Below are 24,439 nucleotides of genomic sequence, written 5' to 3' on the forward strand. Positions count from 1 at the left end.
GCATTTTATATATAAATGTTAGACCTATGTTTGAAGATTTTTCTATTTTTTTACCTTTCTGTGTTTTATTTTTATTACTTTTGAAAGAATTTTGACCTATTTGCCTTTTATCTTGTTGGACTTCATGTATATGTTTTTTTAAATGAGTTTATCTTCCAATTTCTTTTGACTTTACTGTTTTGAAACTTTTAATTGGCACTGTATAGCCAGGGTTATGTTGTTGTGCCATTAAACATTGCACATGCACATGCATGCATATGTACACATAGATACATGAATACACGTATGTATGCACACATACATACATACATACATACATACATACATACATATGTAGAAAAAAGTTTAAAAATAGATTTTTTGTTGAGACAGATGTATAAGAGCTTCATCCATATTTTCATATTATATCCAGATAATCATATTATATCCATATTTTCATTTTATATCCAAATATTCATATTATATCCATGTTTTCATTTTTATCCAAATATTCATATTATATCCATATTTTCATTTTATATCCAAATATTCATTTTATATCCAAATATTCATATTATATCAATATTTTCATTTTATATCCAAATATTCATTTTTATCCAAATAGTCATATTATATCCATATTTTTATATTATATCATGTAGATGTGGATTTGTTGGGTGCTGTGGCCTCCAAACCATATGAAGTTTTGATTGGAAATCGTGAATGGATGCATCGTAACTGTCTCACAGTGACAGAGAAAATGGACCAAACTATGTCAGAACATGAAGATCTGGGACAAACGGCTGTCCTTTGTGCTGTTGATGGCAAGTACTGAATATATTAAACATTTATGTTATGTCTGTAGTACATTGAATTGTAATGACTTGTACCACATACTCTTGATGGCTCAGACATTTGCATAATGTGGTCTTTGAGGCAGAGGAAACCACATACCTTGGATGTGTGATCACATTGCAATGTTGCAACTATAAATCAGACCCAGGAATGTAAAGGTCCTAAGCAAGTGCAGTGGCTCTATTATATAGGTCACATGTTAAAAATGTTTGACATTTCTGATATTCATTTTTGCTTGAAGCAAATGTTACCATAGATAGGACTTTACAAAGTGGTTTCTGTAACATTTTCTTCAGCTGACACCAGGCGTTGACAAAAGATAACATTTTGCTGAGTTTTAGGTTATTTTTGGACCAATATTTGAAACATCAGCATCATGTTGGTGGTTGGCAGGTGTGGGATGGGATTAGTTGGGATTGGGGGAGAGAGGTAAAATATCTTTGGGTGGTTTGACAACATTTTAAATCTTATTCTGTGTTTTGTGTGAATAAAAATCATTGTTCGGACAAATTCCAGCTCTCACATGGAAACCAGCTGAATTACCAAGCACTGTGTAAATTAAAGAGGTCCTCTGCAATGGGAAAGTAACAGAGATATCTCAGTGGGAAAGTAACAGAGATATCCCATTGGGAAAGTAACAAATTCCAATTCTCACAATGAAACCAGCTGATTGACCAAGCATATACAGAGGTCATCTGCAATGGGAAAGTAACAGATGTATTTCGATGGGAAAGTAACAGATATATCTTGACTATGTAGTCTCCATTAGTAACATTGTCTTAGTATCTGAATAACGCTTTTTAGTTAAGAGCTTTCCTCGACTATTTTGAAACCAAAGATACATTTTTCAGATCATTAATCCAAACACTGGCATGGAAAGTCAGAATTGTCTGGATTAAAAGAGTTTCACTCCATATCTTTATTTCACAGGTGTGGTGGTATCAATGATTGCTGTAGCAGATACTGTAAAGTCAGAGGCTCACCTGGCTATCAACACACTGAAGGGGATGGGATTACAGGTGATCCTCTTGACAGGAGACAATCAGAAAACGGCCAGAGCCATTGCCAGACAGGTAGGTTAAAATCAGTTCTTTTCATCATCAAAGAAAATGCTCTTTAAGACTGTAAACTTGATAATAGCTTCTTACTTTTGCTTTAGGTATGTCAAGAAAAATTGTTTGAAATTATATGTATTATGTTGCTTTGCCTATCTGACCATCCACTTGTTCATGAGTCATTATTTCCAGTTCAGATTTACATTTAGATCACTTCTGCTTGGGTGTTTATGTTCCATGAATACATATGAAGTAAAGTCATTACCTACATATATATTAATACCAGTACTTGGAATAAAGACTACCAGAATATTAAAATGTGATATTTAATAAGTTTTTTAACTAAATTCTTGTACTAAATTTATCTGAATTTTCATCAGGTTGGGATACAGAAGGTGTTTGCAGAGGTGTTGCCATCACACAAGGTCAAGAAGATCAAGCAGATTCAGGAATCGGGTCTTGTTGTTGCCATGGTAGGAGATGGGGTCAATGACTCACCAGCCTTGGCTCAAGCTGATGTTGGCATTGCCATTGGAACAGGCACTGATGTAGCTGTGGAAGCAGCAGACATTGTATTGATTAAGGTAATTATCCTTTCTCTGTTGAGCTTTTGCCAGAGCAGACTTAAATACCTTAGCCTTTTGATCTTTTTCAAAACAAAAGTTTTGAGAATGACACCACATTATTGCAGAACATTTTAAGACAAAGTCAGAAAATTTTGCTTAACAATATCACAAAAATATGTTACATTTTTTAATATGTATAAGTTAGATATTTGATGTGATTAAAGTTTTACAAGGACTTTCATATTTTATGAAAGTTTCGATTAAAGAGAGTATGTTGTGTGAGTATGGCATATCATTATATGTTTTGTTTCATTAAACTGCTTTGTTGTGGGTTCCTTTATGAATGTGATTTGTTTCAGATTGGGCAGTTTGGCTACCCTCCCCCTTTTTGGTCCTGACCCAAAGTTATGTCCACTATCCCCCATGAATTGGCAAGCAAGCTACCTACAATGTGCAACCAGTGGATGATTAATCATTGAAAGTGGTCAGAACACAGTCACTTTCTTCAGGCTGTATATTGCTACAAAGCTGACAGTGCTGGATCATTATCTTCCAGGCTGTATAAACTTGCTTCGTGATTACAACATTCGGTCAACTGATTTAATCTGCACCAGTTAGAACAGCTTTGCTAATATAAAAATAACAAATATTTCTTGTGAAAGAGCTGGAAATATCTGGTTGGCCTACAGTTACTATCAATGCTTACCATTAAATGAGGCAGAATAATAAAGGCATATTTTTCAATATAAGCTTATAAAGGGAGGTACCCATCACATGTTTTCCAAACAATCTCTTGATGTCAAAAACATGGCTTTCATTTACACTCTCGGCACAGGTTATAGCTGTGACAGCTATTGCGCTCTACTATCCAACACAAGATCGCTGGCTTGAATCCAGGTTTCAGAGGAAATTTTTCTTTATTGAGATAGGAAGTCTAGCTGTTGAATGAAAAGGAAAGTCAAATTTGGTGATTTTAAGGTCATTTTCAGTAATGGATACGTGGCACGCATAATCTTTGTATCTAAAACCGATGTTGACTGTACATGGTCAGCTTAGCTTAGTCATGTGCCAGAATTACAAAAAAATTATTCAAAAGGACAGCTTGGATGGAAAAATCTATTAAAGAACTGTTGTGGTATATAATGGCAAAAAATCAGACTGACTTTCAAAATACTTTGAAGGGGTTTATTGAGGTCTCTAGAAAGAAATGACATTAAACAACCAAATGACTCTGATATAAAGTATAGGGCAGAGAAACTTAGTTGCTGTATCATTTGAGTGCATCATATAGATTTATCAAAGAGGCACAAAAGATGTTATATACATTTTCAGAGACATCTCTGGAGAACATTGATAAATTGATTAACTTAGGAGTGACCTTAGAAATGGAACAGAATAAATGAGGGCAGGCTTTTGAAGGGAACAAGAAGAAAAATGTACACAATATAGTGCAGGAAAAAGTAGAGTCTCGGACTGAATCACTTACTAAGTCTGAAGCGTCTGAAATGTTTGATAATTTTAATGAATGTTTCAGATGTAATGCTGATGTTTAAAAGCTGGCCAATTCAACAGACTTTTTTTGCTATTATACAGGAACACAAGCTTTATGAAATGATATACCTCAATGCAGAAGGGAAGCAGTTTGAGTATATGAAGAATTAGTAATGGCTGTTGTAGAACATAAACCACCCAAAAGTGTTTTTGAAATTCACAAGACATTTTACATTATTGGGTACATATGACAATTTAACAAAATCTGACATATGGATAAAGTATGTTGCCCAATTGGTTATCCGGCACAGCAATAATCACAATAAACAATATCTATGAAGGCATTGTATGCATGTATTGGACATCATAACAACTGCTGTCCAACCATGACTTTTACTGTGTTGGTATCAGTTGTGAATTTGCCTCCCCCCCCAATCCCTGTAGTGATTCATAACCTGCATGGGTATAATGGTCACTTAATAATGCAAGCAGTAGCCTCAGCATCAGATTCAGCGATAAGCATGATATCCAACAACATGGATGTTCAGGATGGGTCAGCAGCAGTTCATCTGTTCATTACAGTTTCTGCTTTTGTCCTTGGACAAGTTGGTGATTGATCTGGGGGTGGAAAACATTGCAACCACTCATAAGTATTGTTCAGCCATTACAGACTTGCTCATGAGAAAAGGTGTTTATTCATATGGGTAAATGAGTGACTGGGACAGATTTGCTGAAACTTAGTTGCCACATATCAGAGCATTTTATTCATCGCTGTGACATGAACGTATCTCAGAAAAAGATTACGGTCATGTGAACAATGTTTAGTTCAACATGAAACACTCTGGGATTGTTTATTAACATGGCGAAGTGGTATTCACTGCTGTATCCACCCCATTTTTGTTCAAAAACATAAATTTAAATATTCCCATGATTGGTATTTTCTATAATTGAATGGCAGTCGTACCATTGACAAAGGGTAATTGGCAAGAAGTGCATGTACACATTGCACCTGGATGGGATAAGTCTGAACTGGGTCTGCCAGCCATGCAATTGTACTACACAATTGTATTATTGATAGAAGATCTAAGATAGACCCTGATTGTTACTGACATAAAAAATAATGTGGAACAACAGATGCAGAAAGAAATAATCAAAAGAAATGCATTGATTCTACAGTACAAATACTCTTTGGTTGTAGATGGTTATGTACTTGCCGCAGCAGCAACTGTTTGTCTTGGTTTTGCTGGAATCACAACCACAGCAACCATTGTAGGTACACCAATAAGAATTATTGTCAGGGCTATATTGATATTAACTGGCGCCTTTGGTGGTGCTAGCAAATTAGTTTGACATGGTTACATTCATGAGTACGTATCTATCCAGAACCACTTGCAGTGGCACAATGCAGTCTCAATATGATTAGCAAACTGTTTCCAGTGGCTAACAAGGATAAAATAATTAGCATGGCCAAATTGTGCTGGTGGAAAAGGAAAATCACTGACAACTACAAATAAGAAATCATGTGGTTTTCATTTTACAGAAAATAAAAGTCAAGTAAAATAATGTTTACTTTCATGATTATTAATGCTAGTCATCCACTGCTTGGCACTATATATAGCTTCCTTGCCAAATCATTGGGGATAGAGGCCGTGGTCTTGAGTCAGGACCCAAGGGGGGTATGAGCCAAACTGCCCAATCTAACACTATTATGCATGATATAATTCAGCTTTCTTGAGTTAGTAACAGTTTTTGTGTAAAATTATGGCATGTTGACTTACTGTTAATTTTTGATCATTCATAATAGGAGATGTTAGAGATTTGGACATTTTTTGTTCTATATGTAACATTGTAAAAGTAACATTTTCTTTTCCAGAATGATTTGCTTGATGTAGTTGCTGCAATTAAGCTGTCCAAGACGACAGTGTGGAGAATTCGGTTCAACTTTGTAGCAGCTTCAATCTACAACATTGTGGGAATTCCAATTGCTGCAGGTAGAGTGTTATTTTAAGTGACACTAAAAATGACTATAAAATGTACTCTAAACTGATGACATTATCCATAGACAATTTAGAATTTTCTCTCATCCAGAACATAGGACTTCTTCTCTATATACAGATTGGGATTATCTCTGTTTAGGATTATCATTTATTGGTTGATCATTGGTCAAGACAAATTCTTGTCACCAGGGACTCCAATTTATTTTTGCTTGACTTCAGATTTGAGTGAATTCAGTCTATGAATAGCAAAAAAATGTTTGTTATTTGCTCACATTTGGTGCACTTTGTAAAGTTATTACTATTGCTTTTGTGCACTCATTTTCCATGTTAACTCAAATATACAGTGATATGATTCTGCAAAAGATTAAGATCTCTCCAGGCCTGTAAATCATACAACTCTTGAACTTAAGATTCTGTTTGGACCTATCACAATTCTTACTCTTTTCTTATTTGCTGAACTCAGTCTATGATGTACATCATATTCCTTGCAACATGACACAGCAGAAGATTTGTTCTATGCTGTGTGCAGTTGGGTGTTTCTTTTATGGAGTAAGTATGGTAATCCTGACCCGGAAATCAAAACACTTTTAAGCATGTGTTTGCAATGCTAAAAAAGTATGATAGCCTGTTGCCAGGGAACCAGGGCCCCTTTGATTGGACCTTGGGCCTCTCCTGTATTCCAAGTGAGGTGCCTGTTGGGCTTGTCGAAAGAAAAATATAATTTACTTGAGAAAACTTTGACCATGCTGATGACATACAGAAATATTTTTGAAAGACTTGTAAATTATTAATATTTATCCATCGATAGTATGCCACTTACCCATGTCAAGATCATCTACGTATATTCTCCTCTCTGTAAACTTTGTACACAAAGTGAAGCATGTGAGCTGTGAATAGGGAACAGATTGCCTGGGTTACTATAACTCGTGCTCACATGGCTTTAACATACATGTGATTCTAAAATACTGTTTTGGATACACATGTGCAGTAAAGAAACAGTCAGATCCAGTTCTAGCAATCATTTGAACTTTTGCATTGATGCATGACAACATAACAGGATTAAGACTAGCATGTATACAAATCAAGCTTTTAATTGATTACTTTATTGTTTTAATCTGGAGAGTTTAGGCCAGATGATGGGATCTTTTTTGAGGTATTTTAAGTAATAAAAGGATCAGATGAGATAATGTTGCCGCTTGATTCTTTGTTTAAAAATCAGCCGACCTTTGGAAGAGTTGAGATATAAAGGAAAGACTGACTAAAATAATTTTGTCAAAAACACTTTAGTAATTATTTTAATATTTTTCATGGTCATGTTTAATTGCTATTGCATTGTGCAAGATGTTTCAAGTTAAAGTTTAATGAATTATAATTAAGCTAGCATGATGAAACACTGGTTAAACATATTAAGGTGCACTTGTGAACAACATCAAAAGTGTAGACAGAAACCGTATAAATCAGGGCCAGCTTAAGATGCTAATGAGCATAAACACTGTTGATCCACAGTTTAAAGAGGACATTGATAGAGCAGTTAGACAATGGCTGACTTCAAGCCCCAGGAGGAAAACATCGCTTTATGTGAAATTTTTTGAGATACAAATAAACACGTCAGTTTAATAAAATTTTGTTTTTATCTTTTCCTATGTGTAGTGATTGTGACATTGTGTGACAAATATTTTAAAAAGTGGGCATATGGAAAATAGATTCTGGGTCAGTGAGGTTTTTTTAAAGTTACCAGCCCTAGGTCTGTGTCTAAAAGAAATTTTCTTTGAGCACTGGTTTGAGATTTTGTTGCCTAGTCACAAAGTACTTTACTTTTGTAATGCCACAAATGATTGGTTGAGAGTTAGAACTTGGTTGAATACTGAAGCATTATGATCTCCAGGCCAGTGAATGTATGCACATTTTCAGTTCTGTTACTTTTATTTCATGTAAGTAATAAAGTAAGTATCAAGGTGAACTTAAGATTATGTCAGTTTTATTTATATGATGTTACACATCTTTCTCTTTAATCTGCTTGTTATTTGATTCAAAACTATATGCATCCAACTGGCACACTACCAATAAAAACAACTATTTGTATATGCTAAGAGACCTTTTTCTTTCTATTTCAACTATTATTTGTATTGTTTCCTCTAGGTATCTTCACACCAGTTGGACTGTCCCTGAGGCCATGGATGGCATCTGCTGCAATGGCTGCCTCTTCAGTGTCTGTTGTAGCTTCATCATTGCTGTTGAAGCTGTGTGTATTCTATTTTCATTTCTGTGTCTCTTATACTTGTTTACATTGTCACTTTGTGCCATGCAAATTTATATTTATAATAGTCAAATATTTCATGCAAGGACATGGTTGAATAGAATGCCCAGGACCATTTAAACTGGTGTTTAAGATCTGTCAGAATGTTGACAATTTAAATTTTAATTAAACCTTGTTGACTTATACTAATGATCTCAAATATTACTCAGCCCTGTGGAGGTTAAATCTATCATGAATTATGTTATTTTTGGTACTGAATAAACACTCCTTCCCAAAAAAGTTATGCACTTTATACTTTATGGTTTGCCTGCTTGTTTTCAGAGAAATGTTTCCATATGTAGGGTGAATTGATGCTGGCGAATACAGTCCAAGTTTGTTTTGAATAGATGCAGGGTTTTACTGTTAGAATCAAATTCCTTTGTAACTCTGGGATTTTATAACAACTTTGCACCATAAATTATTTAAAATTTGCATAAAACAGTAATAATTACTATCTGTGGTGTAATTGACAGTATTGATGTTTTTCTCCTCCTCAGGTTTAAGAAACCCAGAAGAGAGAAGTTGCTTACCAATACATATTATAAGAAATATTACGATGATCAGAATGCAGACAATATATCCATTCACCGTGGTTTGGATGAGGAACGAGGGAGCCGTGAAGGAAGTAAACAAAGTAGCATTTTGTCACGGTTGAGTGGGAAAAAGAAGCCCCCTACAGAAGACCACACAAGTTTGTTAGATAAGGGAGATAGCACTGAGGATTTTGAGTTAGAATCTGTGGCTACATACAAGCTCTGAATTTGTTAAGCCTTCTATTGCATAATTCATTTTTTAAGACTTGTAGCAAGAGAATAATTGTGAACATAAATATATTTCAATTTGCATTCAGATATTTGCCACTTACTTTCAGAGTTTTTGTAACATGCTGTGTTGCAGTTTTTTTTATATTTTTGAATGTTGGCATTGCATGTAGTTGATATCATCATGTTTATGTTATTATCATTTCTGGTGATTTTTAATGTTGAAAATGCATAAGTACTTTGAAACCTAGGCTGATAAATCAGCCTCTCACCCGTGATGATATTGACTGGCATTTGAGGGACTGATATCTCCTATTCATTAAAACATGCAAAAATCTGTACACTTTGGTCTGCATTTTATATGCTTTCTGGTATTTCTTGCAGCTGTAGAACCTCTGTCAGCTGAAGGGTTCTTTTCGTGGCATGTACATTATATTTCTGGAGCAAATCCTATGTTTGGTGACTTGTAAATCCACATGGAATAACACAACACTCTATCCTATGACCATTTTGAATTTCGCACTAGATATCGCTATTACCAATTACTGGTATGTGTCTAAAGTGTACACAGGTTTGTTCTATAAAAATTTGCATGCAGCTAAATTGCATATTTTAATGAACAGGTGACATCACCCCCACATATCATCCATCAGTATCAACACAGATTTGGGGGGTTGATTTATTAGACTTTCTGAAACTGTGCTACAGTTCTACCCATTAATCTTGACATCCTAGGGCCTGAGGTGACATTGTGGATATAAGTGGATGCTGAGATAAGTGTGTGTTTTGTGGTAGTTGTGGTGGTGTTGGTGGGCTATATTTTTAAAAAATAAGTCCAACTCTGCATACAAGTGAAATTTGCTTGTTAGGGGTGACTAGTCGTTACTGAGTAGGATTTACATGGAGAGAACAAAATAATTGAAACTTTGATTAAATGAAGACAAAACTAATTTGAAATACACCTGTATATTGACAACTTAAATTTGTGTAATCCATGATGCATCAAGTACTGTAAATGTAAATGAAACATCGATGTCGCATGTTGGAAAATTCATATATTAGTCACATCACATTAGAAAACATGTAAATAAAAACACGCACACACACAAGATGGTACTCATCATTTGATCTATATCCCATTGTCAAGAAACAATGATATTCATTGTTGCCAGTGGCACATGGCTAGACAGTAATTGTTTACATGCTACATGTATTTAAATTGGCCTAGATTTTATTGGTTTGCCTATGACATGACATGTAATCATGCTGAGGTTACCAAGGGATGAGGTTATTCACAAGGGAATGAAAGCCTGTCAACAAGACATTTTGTGAGATGCTCCATATTCGACTTCCTTGGTGGACAGATATTTAGCTTGAAAAAATTGTAAATTTAGTTTACGTTTGATGCTACCATTGGTAGTCGTTGTTAGCGTAAAGGTTCATGGCAAAGTAAAAGTGTTCTGACACAGTTGTTTTGTCATTAAAATAGTGCATAAATTTGTGACATCACAAAATAGCTGTACTATAAATATACATGTATACATATAGTACAGATACGGTTATTTTGTGTTGTCAGAAATTTTCATCATATATTTTTTAATGTTGCACATTTATAGCACCAATGAGGTTATTTCATGTTGTCAGAAATTTTTGTCATATTTTTTCATATTGTATATTGTACAGATAAGGTTATTTCGTTTAATCAAAAAGTTTTGTCATATTTTTTTGATAAAAACAATTTATCAAATACCATTGCTTTTATTCAAGTTTGGTGCAATGTTTTTATTGAAGATTGTAGCCAACTTGTTTTGATGAAGGGTGTATAATGTATTGAAGTTCCTGTAAAAGGCCCATTTCAGAGGGCCAGACAAATACCCGTTTGCTAATGTGATAGCAACATTAAAGCCCCGAGGCAAACATCAAATAATTATACAGTAGAACAAAGTATGTGTCGGAACTGGCAGCTTGTCAGCATAAATGATTAGAAAACAAAGGATTTGTTCAATTTGGGACCAATGGCTTCTGTCAACATTGACTTGTTTTTATCTGGACATACACGACAGATTTTGAAGTAACAATAGACCATAGACTGGAGATTGGCATTTTCGGCGACACTAGTGATGTCGATATTAGTGGGTAGAACTATATAGCTCAATTATTGGGGTCCACACAATGCCGTTGTGCTATATATTGTATTAGAAATATGCAAACAAGTCAGTTAATGGAAGAAAATACTGCATGCTTATCCTTTAACGATACAAAATGGAGAGGTGGTGTAAAGCTATTCATTGGTGAGTAAGTTATCAACTTTTTTACATATTAAACGAGCATTACTTAAATCAGTTATTACATATTTAATATTATTGATTCCTGTTTTTAGGTTCGGTCTGTGGAATCATTTACTGTTGTGTTCAGATATAATTTTTATATAATATTTATTATTAATTGGGGGAAGTTATGCAGAAAAACCATTCATTGGTACATATATAAAAATGTATATGAAAATTGTCCTACTTGAGTATAGAGTACATGTATCCACCAGTTAGTGGCCAGTCTGGATTTATCTGTACAGATAAACCACCAATTTTATGGCAATGGATGGTCTGGCATCTCTTTTAATCCGGAAAAAATTATGAGAGGGCTTTTGAAATTCCCAACATAGCCAAATTAGTTTTCTCAGTGCACACTCACTTGGATTGTTTACACTGCAGTTGTTGGTGGTTACACTTGTATTTTGTACAATTCTTAGCTTATTTTACTTACATCTTACTGTAGCTATGCCTTCTAAGAAAAATGCAAGTGTCAGTAGTGGTGTCAGGCATAAACACCAGACAATATCGATACAAGATAAAGTAGAACTGTTGAAAAAACTGGACCGTTGTGTTTCCGTACGAAAACTGTATGACACATATGGTATTGGTTCATCAACTGTTTATGATATAAAGAAGCAGTGGGACAAAATATTGAAATTCTATTCAGACAGTGATTCCAAGAAACGAATGAACATTAGAAAAACTATGAAAGATGATAAGAGTCCTGAGCATGACCAAGACATAATAGAATGGTTTTGACAATGTCAGAGTGACGGTGTGGACTATTAGGGCAGGATTGTAATGGACCAGTTTCATAAAAAAGAACATGAGCGTGAGCACAGTGAAGGATGGCTTCAGAGGTTCAAGAAGCATTATAGAATTTCCATGCGTAAAGTGTGTGGAGAAAAACGACCATGAAGGAGCTGCCGAGTATGTGGACAAATTTCAGATGTTTGTAGTTGATTAGCACCTCAGTCCTGAGCAGGTGTATAATGCAGATAAAACTGCATTATATTGGCGATGCGTGACCTTGGTTGGTCCGGCGAAACTGTCAATCCGGCAAGAGTTTGGAACCAAGGGTGCCAGAAAATTAATGGTTTACCTATATTAGTAATGCCATTAAAAATGTCTTCAAAGAAGCATACTTTTGAAAATGTTCAGCAAGATCCATTCAAATTAGAACTGTTTCTTGCTAATACGATCACACTAAGGAAACACTATATTTTTAAATCATTCATGTTTGCTGGACATAACCAAAGGGTCTGCCTTCTTGTCAACAATAAAATGATTAAATCAGACATTGGAAGTTTCTATAAAAGAAAATTGTACGTAGACTTGAAAAATGCTTTAACTGAAATTCACATAGGTGGTCCTAGGTATTGAGCTCATACTGTACTTTAAGTCAGCACTTGCACAGTTGTATTTGACTGCCAGGATCAAGTATAGAATAACCCATTCAGTTTCATGGGTGAGATTGATCTCCATAAATACAGTAATCATTCACTAAATAACAGAGGAAAAAATAAAATAAACACAATATTAATTAAAAATGTTATTTATAATAGTGACTTTGCTCTACGGCAAATGATAAACAGGGAATAGTATGTTTGATTGTAATAGCAAACCCCTCCACCACTACAACTTAAATGGTTGTGTTCCAGTCATTGGACCACAGCACTACAGGCTATCTGTATGTAACTCAGCCATTCCGATCGGCTGTGCAAACAAGTAATTAGAAGCTGCAGTTTGAATTTCTGACTCTAAAACAAAAAGGAAGAAAATGGGTGTGGGGTGGGGTGTATGGGATAAAGTCTAAAACTGCTTCTGGCAATTCAAACAATAAAATTGTTTCAGCAGGTTTGTATAATGGTAGATTGAGCAGTCAATTTTGGCCTATTGTTTCCCTTAATTAGATAGGTAAATGCAAATTTGTTTATAAATTTGGGATAAGAAACTTTTAAGACTTCCGCTAACTTGGTTAAGTACACCAGATAATTGAGCAAACAATTGTTGGCTGTTGTTTTCCCTAGAATGAGCAAGAGTTCCTGTGATGCATTGAGGACAAACACATAGAAGACTTAATTACTTTATTATTGATTGTTCAGTACTAATTAGATTAACAATTATCACTTTGTGTAAAAGCTAACAAAATTAAGCATGAAGAGTTTTTGTTTTTTTGCAAGAATACTTCGTGCTAAATTATTAAATCAAAATCTTCTTTGTTTTGGCACTAACGCTTTGTTGTACTGAAAGAAACAGATGAAGTTATTGCAAAATCTCCCGATTGTGCTTAATCGGAATCTATGCTATTGCAAAAAGTATTATTATGGATGTTTCACTGTACGTTAAAGTAAGCCATTAGTTCCATACTAGTGTAAGTTTTTTTAAAATTATGCATGCTGTTTTGATACCATATAGTTATTTGTTTTATCTGGAATATCAAAATAGCTAGCATCAGAATACTGAAGAAACTCTGTACTTCACAGTTTTCTGAGAAGTCATTATCATTGTTTTGAGAATCTGCAACTTGGTAAACTGTCAAGTCTGGAGTTTCAATTAAGACATGATTTTTGGAATCCATTATATTTAAAAGGCAGATATTTTAAACATGTATATAGAGAAATTATTTTTGTAGATAATATTTTAATGACCACAATGATAAATCTTTTGCATGGCATATATATTCAGCAAATGTAATTGCTTAATTATCGTTTTTTTATTCATACATATTACCATGCTTTTTGTATTCACCTGTTGAAAATCAGTTTTGGTCTCCAAGCAGTGAAGAGCCTTGTGTTCATAACAATAACTTACCTTTTTTGTTTGTTTATAAAACAAGTCAAATTGCACAGGTCCAGATCTCATTGCATAATGTGATGGCAGATCTGGGTCTTTGCAGTTTGTTAAGAGTAATCAAAAGAATAAACAGCATTGACCCTGATCTGTATTGAATAATGCACTGGCACATCTAGGACAATGCAGTTTGTTAGGAGTGACTAGTAGAACAAACAGCATAGACTGTGATCTGCATTGAATAATATGCTGGTTGATTATGATCAATTTTTTTGTAGTTGGACTTTGCTTGTAAGTGAAAAGATATGGTAATTACATGAAAATTTGTTGGAAAAGAGATACTCCAATTTGGGGTCATATAATAAAAATGTGCAGTAGATGTAAAATCTGGTCTGCTGTCCCTTGAAGAAGTTTGGATACATATTATTGTTGTTAGAAAGTATTTTTTGTGTGTGTGTGATTTTTTTTTGCAATTATGTTCTGCATGTGGGATATGCTTTTTGAGCATATCAAAATGGTAATATACTGCGGTTTATGCATATAAATTATCATTTGTTATTGAATTCAACCTTGACAGAAATAGATCTTAAAGCGGTAAATAAATGAAATATTGATGAAAATACGTCAGAGGAATTAATGTTTGGTATAATGAATACAGACAGGTATGAAATAAAACAACTTGCAGATTTTGTTCCCCATAACATTATCATTGGTTAATGAACCATTTAATGGTCTCTTGGAGAAACATTATTTAAAAGAGGTGAGAGGTATATTGTGATATGTATAGAACAGGACTGTATTTGTTTTTTTATTATGAGAAAGAACAGGTCCGACTTTTTTGCTTATTAGTGTAATAGTTTTATAATACCTATATGTAGTAAGTTTTAATTGTTAATTTTAACCTGTCCAGTAGATTAGGACATATTTTAACATATCTGTGAATTCAACAGAGTCTCTGATTGATTTCTTAATATAGTTTTGAATTTTTGTCTTTCTGATTGGTTAGTTCTGCAGTATAATCAGCTTTTAATTGCCCGTACTTTTGACACCATTGTGATGTCATGTTATTTTGTGCGATGAATTGCCACAGAGAATGATATCACTGTCAATGTCTTGACTGAAACTTTATTAGATGCTTGGGAGTAACAGACTTGTATTTGATGATTTGAAAATGTTAATGTTGGTTGTGATATGGCAGATATCCAAAATACATACATTTTATGACAGTGTAAATGCCATTTTACCTCCTCGTATGTTGAAATACAATTTTATCATTCCCTAGTTAAGCAGACTTTGTGCCATCCACATTGCTTGTAAAAAAATAATACACTAGTGAGAAAACATTGAATGGGTGAGAAATATTAAGTTACAGTGAGGAAATAGATATGATTTATCAAAAGTCTCTGCTTTTGTTATTGAGGTTCAATACAAGTGAAAAATAAGAGTTTCGTTTGTTATTTTGATTTTACATTATTGGCTTCATGCAGACAAAATTGGAGTTAAGTGTCTTTCTCAAAAATATACCAATGCAGGCAACTGGGCTGACCCCTGGCTGGTATCAAACCAGCAACTCTAATATTATAGGTCCAGTGCTCTAACAAGATCTACAATGGCTCCTTCAATAAAGGCTTGAAAATTTGAGAGACGGGCAAGATATGAAATGTGTCTGCCAAATGAGGTGACTGTAACAGTAGATAGGGTTGTAGTTTGGGAATAATTTTGTATTAATAATATTTATGTATTAATTTGTGTTTTCGGAAATATCTTCATTTTATTGTGAACATTAACTTTAATTTGCTTCCTCGAAAGATAAAATTTGTCAGTCTCTGTCACATTTAGTATCAGATATAATGTGTAAATAAATTGCTAATGTTTCACACATATTGTCTGATTAACTATTGTAAATTTGTTTTTGGATATGTACACCATTTTTGGTTTATGTTCTGATATCTTTGTAAATAAATGTATTTTTGTCTAAATAATTTTTTTCACATCGAAATATGATCAAAATGATTTGACCCATGGTTTTGTCAGTGTTGTCTCATGGAACGGATGAAGTCAGTAGATTTTGATTTTAATGATTTATTGTTTTTTTTTATTGCTGTATTTTTCTATTTGACATTTGAAGGTTTTCAGTTTCATAACTGTTCTTACATCAGTATTAATTTCATTTGAATTTGCAAAACTAGTGTAAAATTTTTCTTTGATCTTTAAGAGAGTTTGAGAGCAAAATTTCTGAAATTATTTAATTTGTTGCAAAAATTTAAAATTAATTGAACACGTTTACATTTGTGTTTATTATGTGACAAAATTAACTTGTGTTTGGCTTGCAAGGATTTCAATTCATACAGAGCCATTGACATGCAGCATGTTCCTCTTTTGCTAAAAATATTTTTGTTTCTAATAAAAATAAGTGTCTGTTTTGCATTGTAAAAATATTTTGGTTTTCGTATGGGTGAGCTGTTGTAAAACCCCTAGCATTGGTATTGACATAAAACAAAGCATATATTAATATGCAGCCTTAAAGTTGCATCTCAACCATTCTCTCTTCCGAGGCTGTAGGCAACCATTTGAAGTGGGTTTCATTTAAGTTGTCAAGTTTTTCAAAGTTCCCCAAACACAAGTCCATCTTATATACTGAGATGAACTCTGATATTAAGGACTTTAGTCCACCATTTAGTGGGTCAAGGTCACCTTTTAGCCTGAATTTATTTTTGCATGAAAATTAATGTTTACAGTGGCTGCTGGAGACCATTCAAAGCTTAACGGAGGCTAGTTATACATCATGGATTACGTTCTGGTTAATGCTAAGGGATGTAACTATAATTCTAATATTCACTGGAGATAAATTATTGATTACAGTGGTTACTTCCCCAGATACTTTACAGCAAGTGGTAGCCTCTAATAGCTTTGTTCTTGAGGTTAATGCTGTTGTAAGGTCTATTTTATGAGATGAAGAGAAAAAAGGGCATAAAATACTGATGATTCAGATTAATCAGAACAATGGCGACATGATGGCTTTGGGGTTGATATGGGGCATATGCCCCTTGTCTTCGGACCAAGGGGGTACTATTGGGAGTTTTTTTTGGTTTGTTTTTGCAGCCAAAATTTTCAAAATATTTAACCTTAATCTTGTCTAACAGGGCAATTATTTGCAAAATTATATATTTTGGAGAAGGGAGGTTAGCAACTGATCTAAAAATTGTTCTCTGTTGCAAATTATGCACTCTACTTAAGAACATTGCCCCTGTACACATTGGTAGGGGTACCACTAAAGAACATTGCCCTTGAACTACTTTGTTAGGGGTGCTACTATAGAACATTGCCCATGTACACATTGGTAGGGGTGCTACTATAGAACATTGCCCATGTACACTTTGGTATGGGTGCCACTAAAGAACATTGACCCTGTTTCCCTGGTATGGGTGCCACTAAAGAACATTGCCCCTGTACACTTTGGTATGGGTGCCACTAAAGAATATTGCCCATGTACACATTGGTATGGGGTGCTACTAAAGCACATTGCCCCTGTACACTTTGGTAGGTGTACCACTAAAGAACATTGCCCCTGGCACCTTGAACCTTCATGCTGCCACTATTTCAGAGTAATATTAGTAATTAATCTTACAGCCATTAGGAACTTGAAAATTAATGTTGTTTGGTTGGTGGTTGGTTGTCATACTTTTATTACATTATGTATTTTATCTTGCTGAGGACATTGGAGCCAAGTGCCTTTACAATTCACATATTGACACAGCTAATCTAAACTGGCCTGGGTGGGTACTGATCTCATGGACTTTGGATTTTGAGTCCATTGCTCTTACAAATGAGCTTCCTTGGCTAAATAGTTTGGAAGATTGTGATTATTTTGAAACTTTCCTAACCCTGAATAAGCCTTCTTAAACCTTCTAACCATTGTTTAATTAATATTGGAACAGCTTTATTGGGACAAAGATGCTTCATCTTTGTCCCAGTAAAGTTGTTTCAATATTATTTAAACCTCAGTATTCTGACCACCTGTATGAAAATACCAAACTTTGGTACCATCGATGCTCGTTGTAGAAAAGCTTAACTGCACACTGGGATGCACACACTGTTACACTGCAGGATGGGATGCATTCACTTACACTACAGGATGGGATGCATACCGTTATACTGCACAATGGGATGCATACACTGTTACACTGCATGATGGGATGCATACACTGTTTCACTGCAGGATGGGATGCATATACTGTACACTGCAGGATGGGATGCATACATTGTTACACTGCATGATGGGATGCATTTGCTGTTACACTGCAGGATGGGATGCATATACAGTTACACTGCATGATGGGATGCATATGTTACATGCAGGATGGGATGCATACACTGCAGGACGGGATGCATACACTGTTACACTGCAGGATGGGATGCATACACTGCAGGATGGGATGCATACACTTACACTGCAGGATGGGATGCATACACTGTTACACTGCAGGATGGGATGCATACACTGTTACACTGCAGGATGGGATGCATACACTGTTACTTGCAGGATGGGATGCATACACTTACACTGCAGGATGGGATGCATACACTGTTACACTGCAGGATGGGATGCATACACTTTTACATTGCAAGATGGGATACATACACTGTTAAACCAATTCCCCGAGATACATATCATTTATGGCATTTGTGCCATCATGGCATGGTACTGCCAAAAGTAAAATATAAACATAAAATCATGGGGAGGGTATAACCAGTCATATTAATGATATCATTTTTCTCTCCTAGTAGGAATAATGGCAAAATAAATTTGTGTAATGCAATTCCTGCTTATATTTTTGTTGAAAGGAGATGTGAATAATTGTGTACATCCTGGAATTTGTTATTATTGTAAGGTCACAAAATATAAATGCCAGTTGAGCCTTTACATTGTGAATATGACTTTGTTTGTTTGCAAAATAAATAAATCACTGGCACAGTTTAGATAAGCTCTAGCGTTTTATAATATTTTGTGATGGTGCCATATATTTTTATGGAAAAGATTAAAGATATATTTTATTAATACATTGAGTTATGCTATGTTCCATTTGAGATAGTGAGACCTTTGTAATTTGCAAGTGTTTGTAATTTACAGGACCTTTCACTATGAATGACGAAACATGTTTCTTTTTTATTTCAGAGACATGACCATGCCTCAAGAAATTAACAATTATTTGCAGTATAAGTATCTGTTTTGTACTGATAATAGATTTAACTTTGCATGCCACTTGAGCTGATTTGCAAACTTGGGTGATCATTTGTTTTCTTTTGACCCCTGAGACAGTTGTATTAGCCATGTATATTCATCTGTATATCATGCATTTTGGTTTTTTTTAACATATTTACGTTTGAGGGATTTTTGGGATTAACACCAAATTTGATCTTTGGCTTCAAAGCAAGAAATAGGTCAATATTAATTTTTATCCTTTCATTATCAAAACTTGACTAAAATTGACCTTGAAGTTCACTCTTGCATTGTAAAGTTTGTTTATTTCTGCTCAATAACTTTTGATGGACTTCATCAGTTAATACTGCCTTGAGTGGACAATTGGTCTAAGGCACTTGCGTTTACAGATCAGTAACAATCTTACCTCTGTCTGTGTGGGTTTTGAGTGTCAGCTCGACCACCATGAGTATTTGAGAAAGCTTGCAAGTAGCTTCCCATGGTGAATATTTTTGTTTGGATTCTTCCTCCACCAAATATGTTGAACACCATGTATAGCCTATAATGTGCTGAAAAATGGCATTGTACCCTACAAAACTAAACCACCTCAACTGATATCAAATTTGTATGAACCTGAATACTAAGAAAATGTAGGGCATGTTCTGTGTCTCGTTATTTTGGCCAGACTTCGAGTAGTGGCCCTTGTTTGTCACATGAATTAGCTGCTGCATTAATTTATTTTCATTAAGCAACTGTTATTATGACTTTATACTGTTGATTGCAGTTAATGGTGTGCATCTGAATACCATGAAGACCTAGGACATATTTGATTTTCACTTTTTTTACAATTTGAGTGAGTTATGGCCCATGTTTGACTTGGATGTTGTCCACGTTTTCTTCATTTTGAAGGAATCCTGAAATGCAGCTAAATTTTTATATTGGCTTTGATATAAAGTAGACAAAATCCAAATTTGATTTTCACCTTTTTCTTTTGCCATAATCAGCATTAGCTAGCTTATGACAATTATTGACTTCAAAGTTTGTCATGAAATTTTATCATTTTTCATTATGCCATAATGGTGGATGCATTGTGCCATCCAGTCACATATCTAATTGAAGAAAGAATTTCATGGTAATGTCTATACCCATCTGAGAAATTTGAAAGATCTTATTGTTTCTAGAACTTTTTTGTGTTGTCTTTAGTTCATATTTATTGACATATCTTCATTGCATGTCTGTTTCTTTGTTTTTCTATTAAATGTATAGTTTCTATCGGCAGATTTCTTTTAAACATCCTGGAAGATACAAAACCACTTACCTATTTTAGTTGGTTATTCATTCATTTATATTGTTGTACTTAATTTTATTCGCAATTTCACTTGACCGCTCTGGTGGCACAGTTGGTTAGAACATCTGCCTCGGTTGAGGGAGGTTGAGGGTTCGAACATTTCTGAAAGTGATACACGTCATTCGGAAAACATCGTCACTAACTGTAAATCCCCCTACTACGAAATGCAGTCCTTTATCTAATAGGATATCAAAAGTAAGTGGACTGGAAAGTTCAAAAGCGGCAAAAAAATGAACTGTTATTGTAGTATGTCAGGCCTACGCATTGGACTGGATATCTGATTCGAGCCAGATTGCCATGTATAATATATGTCAAAAATATTTACGAGATACATTTCTTGGAAATACATGTCATATAACTTTAACTCATTACCCAGTTTATTGTAGCCGAACAAACAAATGACAGCGCATTATTGTGATGTTTTTAAAAAAACCCACTTAATTTGCCATTAATGAAGATCCGATATTCGTCACAATTTCAGTATACAATATGGAGACACTAACCTAATATTATGAATCTCAAAAGTCAACTATCTTAGTGTTATAGTATATTTTACTCCAATGACCTGTATTACTGTTAAACGCTGATGTGATGACACGTATGGGCTCTGCACGAATGTAATATTTATTTCGGCAAAACATGGACTGGCCCAAAATAGGGTAGTCAGTTTAACATTTATGCTAAATAGAGAAATTCTAAACTGCACCACTTAGATTAAGCTTTCTTCCCAAATGCCACGTTTCCTTCATAAGCCTTTTCCCCACAGTGTCTCTTATTTTCTTTCATATCCGCATAATCAATCAAAATGTGTACCCAAAAGGTGGCTTATTCATGCTTGCATGTTAACGATTATTTCGAGAGAAATTTTTTGAATTTTTACTTCAAGTATTTTCTTAGAGTTAGACTTATTTAACACTAAAAACTAAACTTATGGCCTTTTAATCCCAAAGCTGTTGAAAAAAAAGCAAGAAAACAAAAGCACAAACAAAACTGACAAATCAGATAATAAAAGACGAGCAAGTTCTATAAACATATATATTTTGATGTAAATTACATTTATATTTTCTGGAAATACGTTTTATTGTTTTTAATATATTTGTATTCGTTTTTTGGATGAAATTTATATTTGATCAGTAATTTAAAAATAATAAAAGTTGGAAAATATGCACTTTGATTAGTTAATGTAAATACAAATTACGACCTGTACACCAACCTCCATTAGCTTTTGTTCACTCGCCTTTAAAAGCGTGAAAAAAGTTTGATACCATCCAACGATCCCTGCCTAAGTTTGACTTGTTCTTCTTTATATTGGGATAGGAAATTAATGGACATACGAATTTATAGAATACCGAATCAAACTTGGGCAGGGATCATTGGATGGGATCACACTTTATATATGTTTTACCATATAGGTACACTCTTTTTATTAAACAAGGGTGCATGTTTGAATATTAACATCGGACAAGCTTGGTTTGGCTAGCGGGGTGTGTCCATGGGCAAGACACTTGACGTCTATAGCCTCGGCACTAAACAACCTACCAGTGTTGCCGTACTTTAAAGCACCAACCTGACCAACTTTTTCCCATATGCCCCACAAATCGTAAATGACCTCTCTGTCGATCATGGTGCAATAGAGTACGTTTGCTTACGCTTTTTTTTTTGAAGAAAAAAAATTGGTGGTCGCACATACAACGGGATGGGTAAAATAAAACTGTAAAATGCAAAACAATATTCCAGAGTTATGATCATGCATATTAAAAAAAAAAACACTTGTGATACTATCAGTTCAAGTGCCAGACTTAAACACAAGGCAAATGCTCTGTAAACACAGTTCTGAAACTAGTCGGTTACCTTTGTTGAAACTGCAATGAATTACTGAGTAGTCCAATGGGTTAGGGGACATCCATTTACTAGTACGTATGCACAAATCTGGCAAAGTTTGACCCCTTCCCCGCGCCTCGGATGCGGGAGGTCGTGGGTTCGATCCCCGGCCGAGTCATACCAAAGACTTAGAAAAATGGTACTAACAGCTGCCTCGCTTGGCGCTCAGCATTAAGAGGTTAGTGTTAGGACTGGTCGGCCTGGTGTCAGGATAATGTGACTGGGTGAGACATCATACTACACGTTTGCGGCATGATGCCCCAGTGCTAGACATCACTATAAACTGCCACATTACAGGCATCGTAGCGATATGACTGAAAAATTGTTAAAGCTACGTTAAAAATCCAAATCACATCACAACACATCCCTTGACCCCTCCCCCTACCTGTGCACGTGCGTACTTTTTTCTCCTCCCCCATCTGCGTACGTACGCTTTACCCCCTCCCCCATTCCCATCTCTAAAGAACTAGCTATATTTAATCCACGTAGAAACGATCAAGGATTAATATTAGTAACGTGTTTAATAAAACAGATAGTCCACCGACGTTGAATGTCTGGTTGCATGAAAGAAATAAGCTGCGTAACTTTAAAAAGTTTGACTAGTGTCCCCTATATTTCAAACGCCGACTGAACCCAGTCGAACAGGTTACGTATTGGACAAACTATTATCAAGGTTTCGCCCCCCCCCCCCCCTTTGTTTCCCATCCGTACGTACATTATCAGTAGACCCCCCCCCCACGCCAGCGTACACATTTGGGTTAACCCCCCGCCCTCCATGCGTACGTACTAAATGGACGGTTCCTTACTTGGTTGATTCACTCCTTCGAGACACCAGTATATTCTTCGCAGAACACCACGGTTAAATATTACATAACTTTTAAAGTGTGAGGACAGCCAGTCATTTTGGGATTGCTGAAAGAATCACATGTATATCTTCCAAACTATTCGACGTCATTTGTATATACATGTACGTTGGATAGTTTTGTTTTGTTGTTTCATCAGGACGAGTCTGCATTGCTTTCTGACACATTTTGGGTCATTTTTATCGGTTTCCAACATGTACTCATTGCGATTTAGATTAGTTCAAGGGGACGATGGAAACAACGTTTGAAGTCATTAATTAATATAGCAGTTGAAAACACCCATCCGTGGAATATCATGTAAAGATGGAATACTACCGACAGAAAGTTATAAATTCTGCATCAACAACCTGATATAACTGATACATTTTAGCATTCTAGCATGTAAAGTTTAATGGGTCCTCTGTGTATAGAGTACACTTAGTCGATACCGAGATCGAACTAATTATTCTATTTGCAGGTTTACCAGCCATATCGTCAATATCTAGCTCATCGTAGTATGCCACTTTGCATGTTTACCAGCAAGATCGTCAATATCTAGCTCCATCTTAGTATGAAATTTTGAATGTTTACCAGCCATAACGTCAATATCTAGCTCATCTTAGTATGAAACATTGCATGTTTACCAGCCAGATCGTCAGTATCTAGCTCATCTTAGTATGAAACATTGCATGTTTACCAGCCAGATCGTCAATATCTAGCTCATCTTAGTATGAAACATTGCATGTTTACTAGCCAGATCAACAATATCTAGCTCCATCTAACAATGAAATTTTGCATGTTTACCAGCCAGATCGTCAATATTTACTTTGCATTTTACCAACAATTGAGGTCTTCAGTATCTAACTCCATCTTTCCATCTTAGTATGCCGCTTTGCATTTTACCAACAATTGAGGCCTTCAGTATCTAACTCCATCTTAGTATGCCACTTTGCATTTACCAACAATTGAGGTCTTCAGGATTTCACTTCATCTTAGTATTCCATTTAGCATTTACCAACAACTGAGGTATTGAATATCTAAGCTCTATCTTAGCATGCCACTT

The 24,439-nt window shown here is 35.0% G+C and overlaps 1 protein-coding gene across 1 annotated transcript in view; it reads left to right on the forward strand.

Moving 5' to 3' along the window:
* The window catches only part of LOC149797580 (copper-transporting ATPase 1-like), a 130,422-nt gene extending 108,603 nt beyond the window's left edge, over positions 1 to 21,819 (forward strand). Inside the window, exons 17-22 of the mRNA XM_089962477.1 lie at positions 642 to 803; positions 1,765 to 1,907; positions 2,270 to 2,473; positions 5,820 to 5,937; positions 8,083 to 8,185; positions 8,737 to 21,819. Coding sequence (XP_089818603.1) covers positions 642 to 803; positions 1,765 to 1,907; positions 2,270 to 2,473; positions 5,820 to 5,937; positions 8,083 to 8,185; positions 8,737 to 8,998 — 992 coding nt within the window. The 3' untranslated portion in view covers positions 8,999 to 21,819. The remainder of the gene's footprint in view (positions 1 to 641; positions 804 to 1,764; positions 1,908 to 2,269; positions 2,474 to 5,819; positions 5,938 to 8,082; positions 8,186 to 8,736) is intronic.
* Positions 21,820 to 24,439: the final 2,620 nt, after the last annotated feature.

This window comes from Sinohyriopsis cumingii, chromosome 6, assembly GCF_028554795.1.
Source record: "Sinohyriopsis cumingii isolate HCF-2022 chromosome 6, ASM2855479v2, whole genome shotgun sequence".
Taxonomy (NCBI): domain Eukaryota; kingdom Metazoa; phylum Mollusca; class Bivalvia; order Unionida; family Unionidae; genus Sinohyriopsis; species Sinohyriopsis cumingii.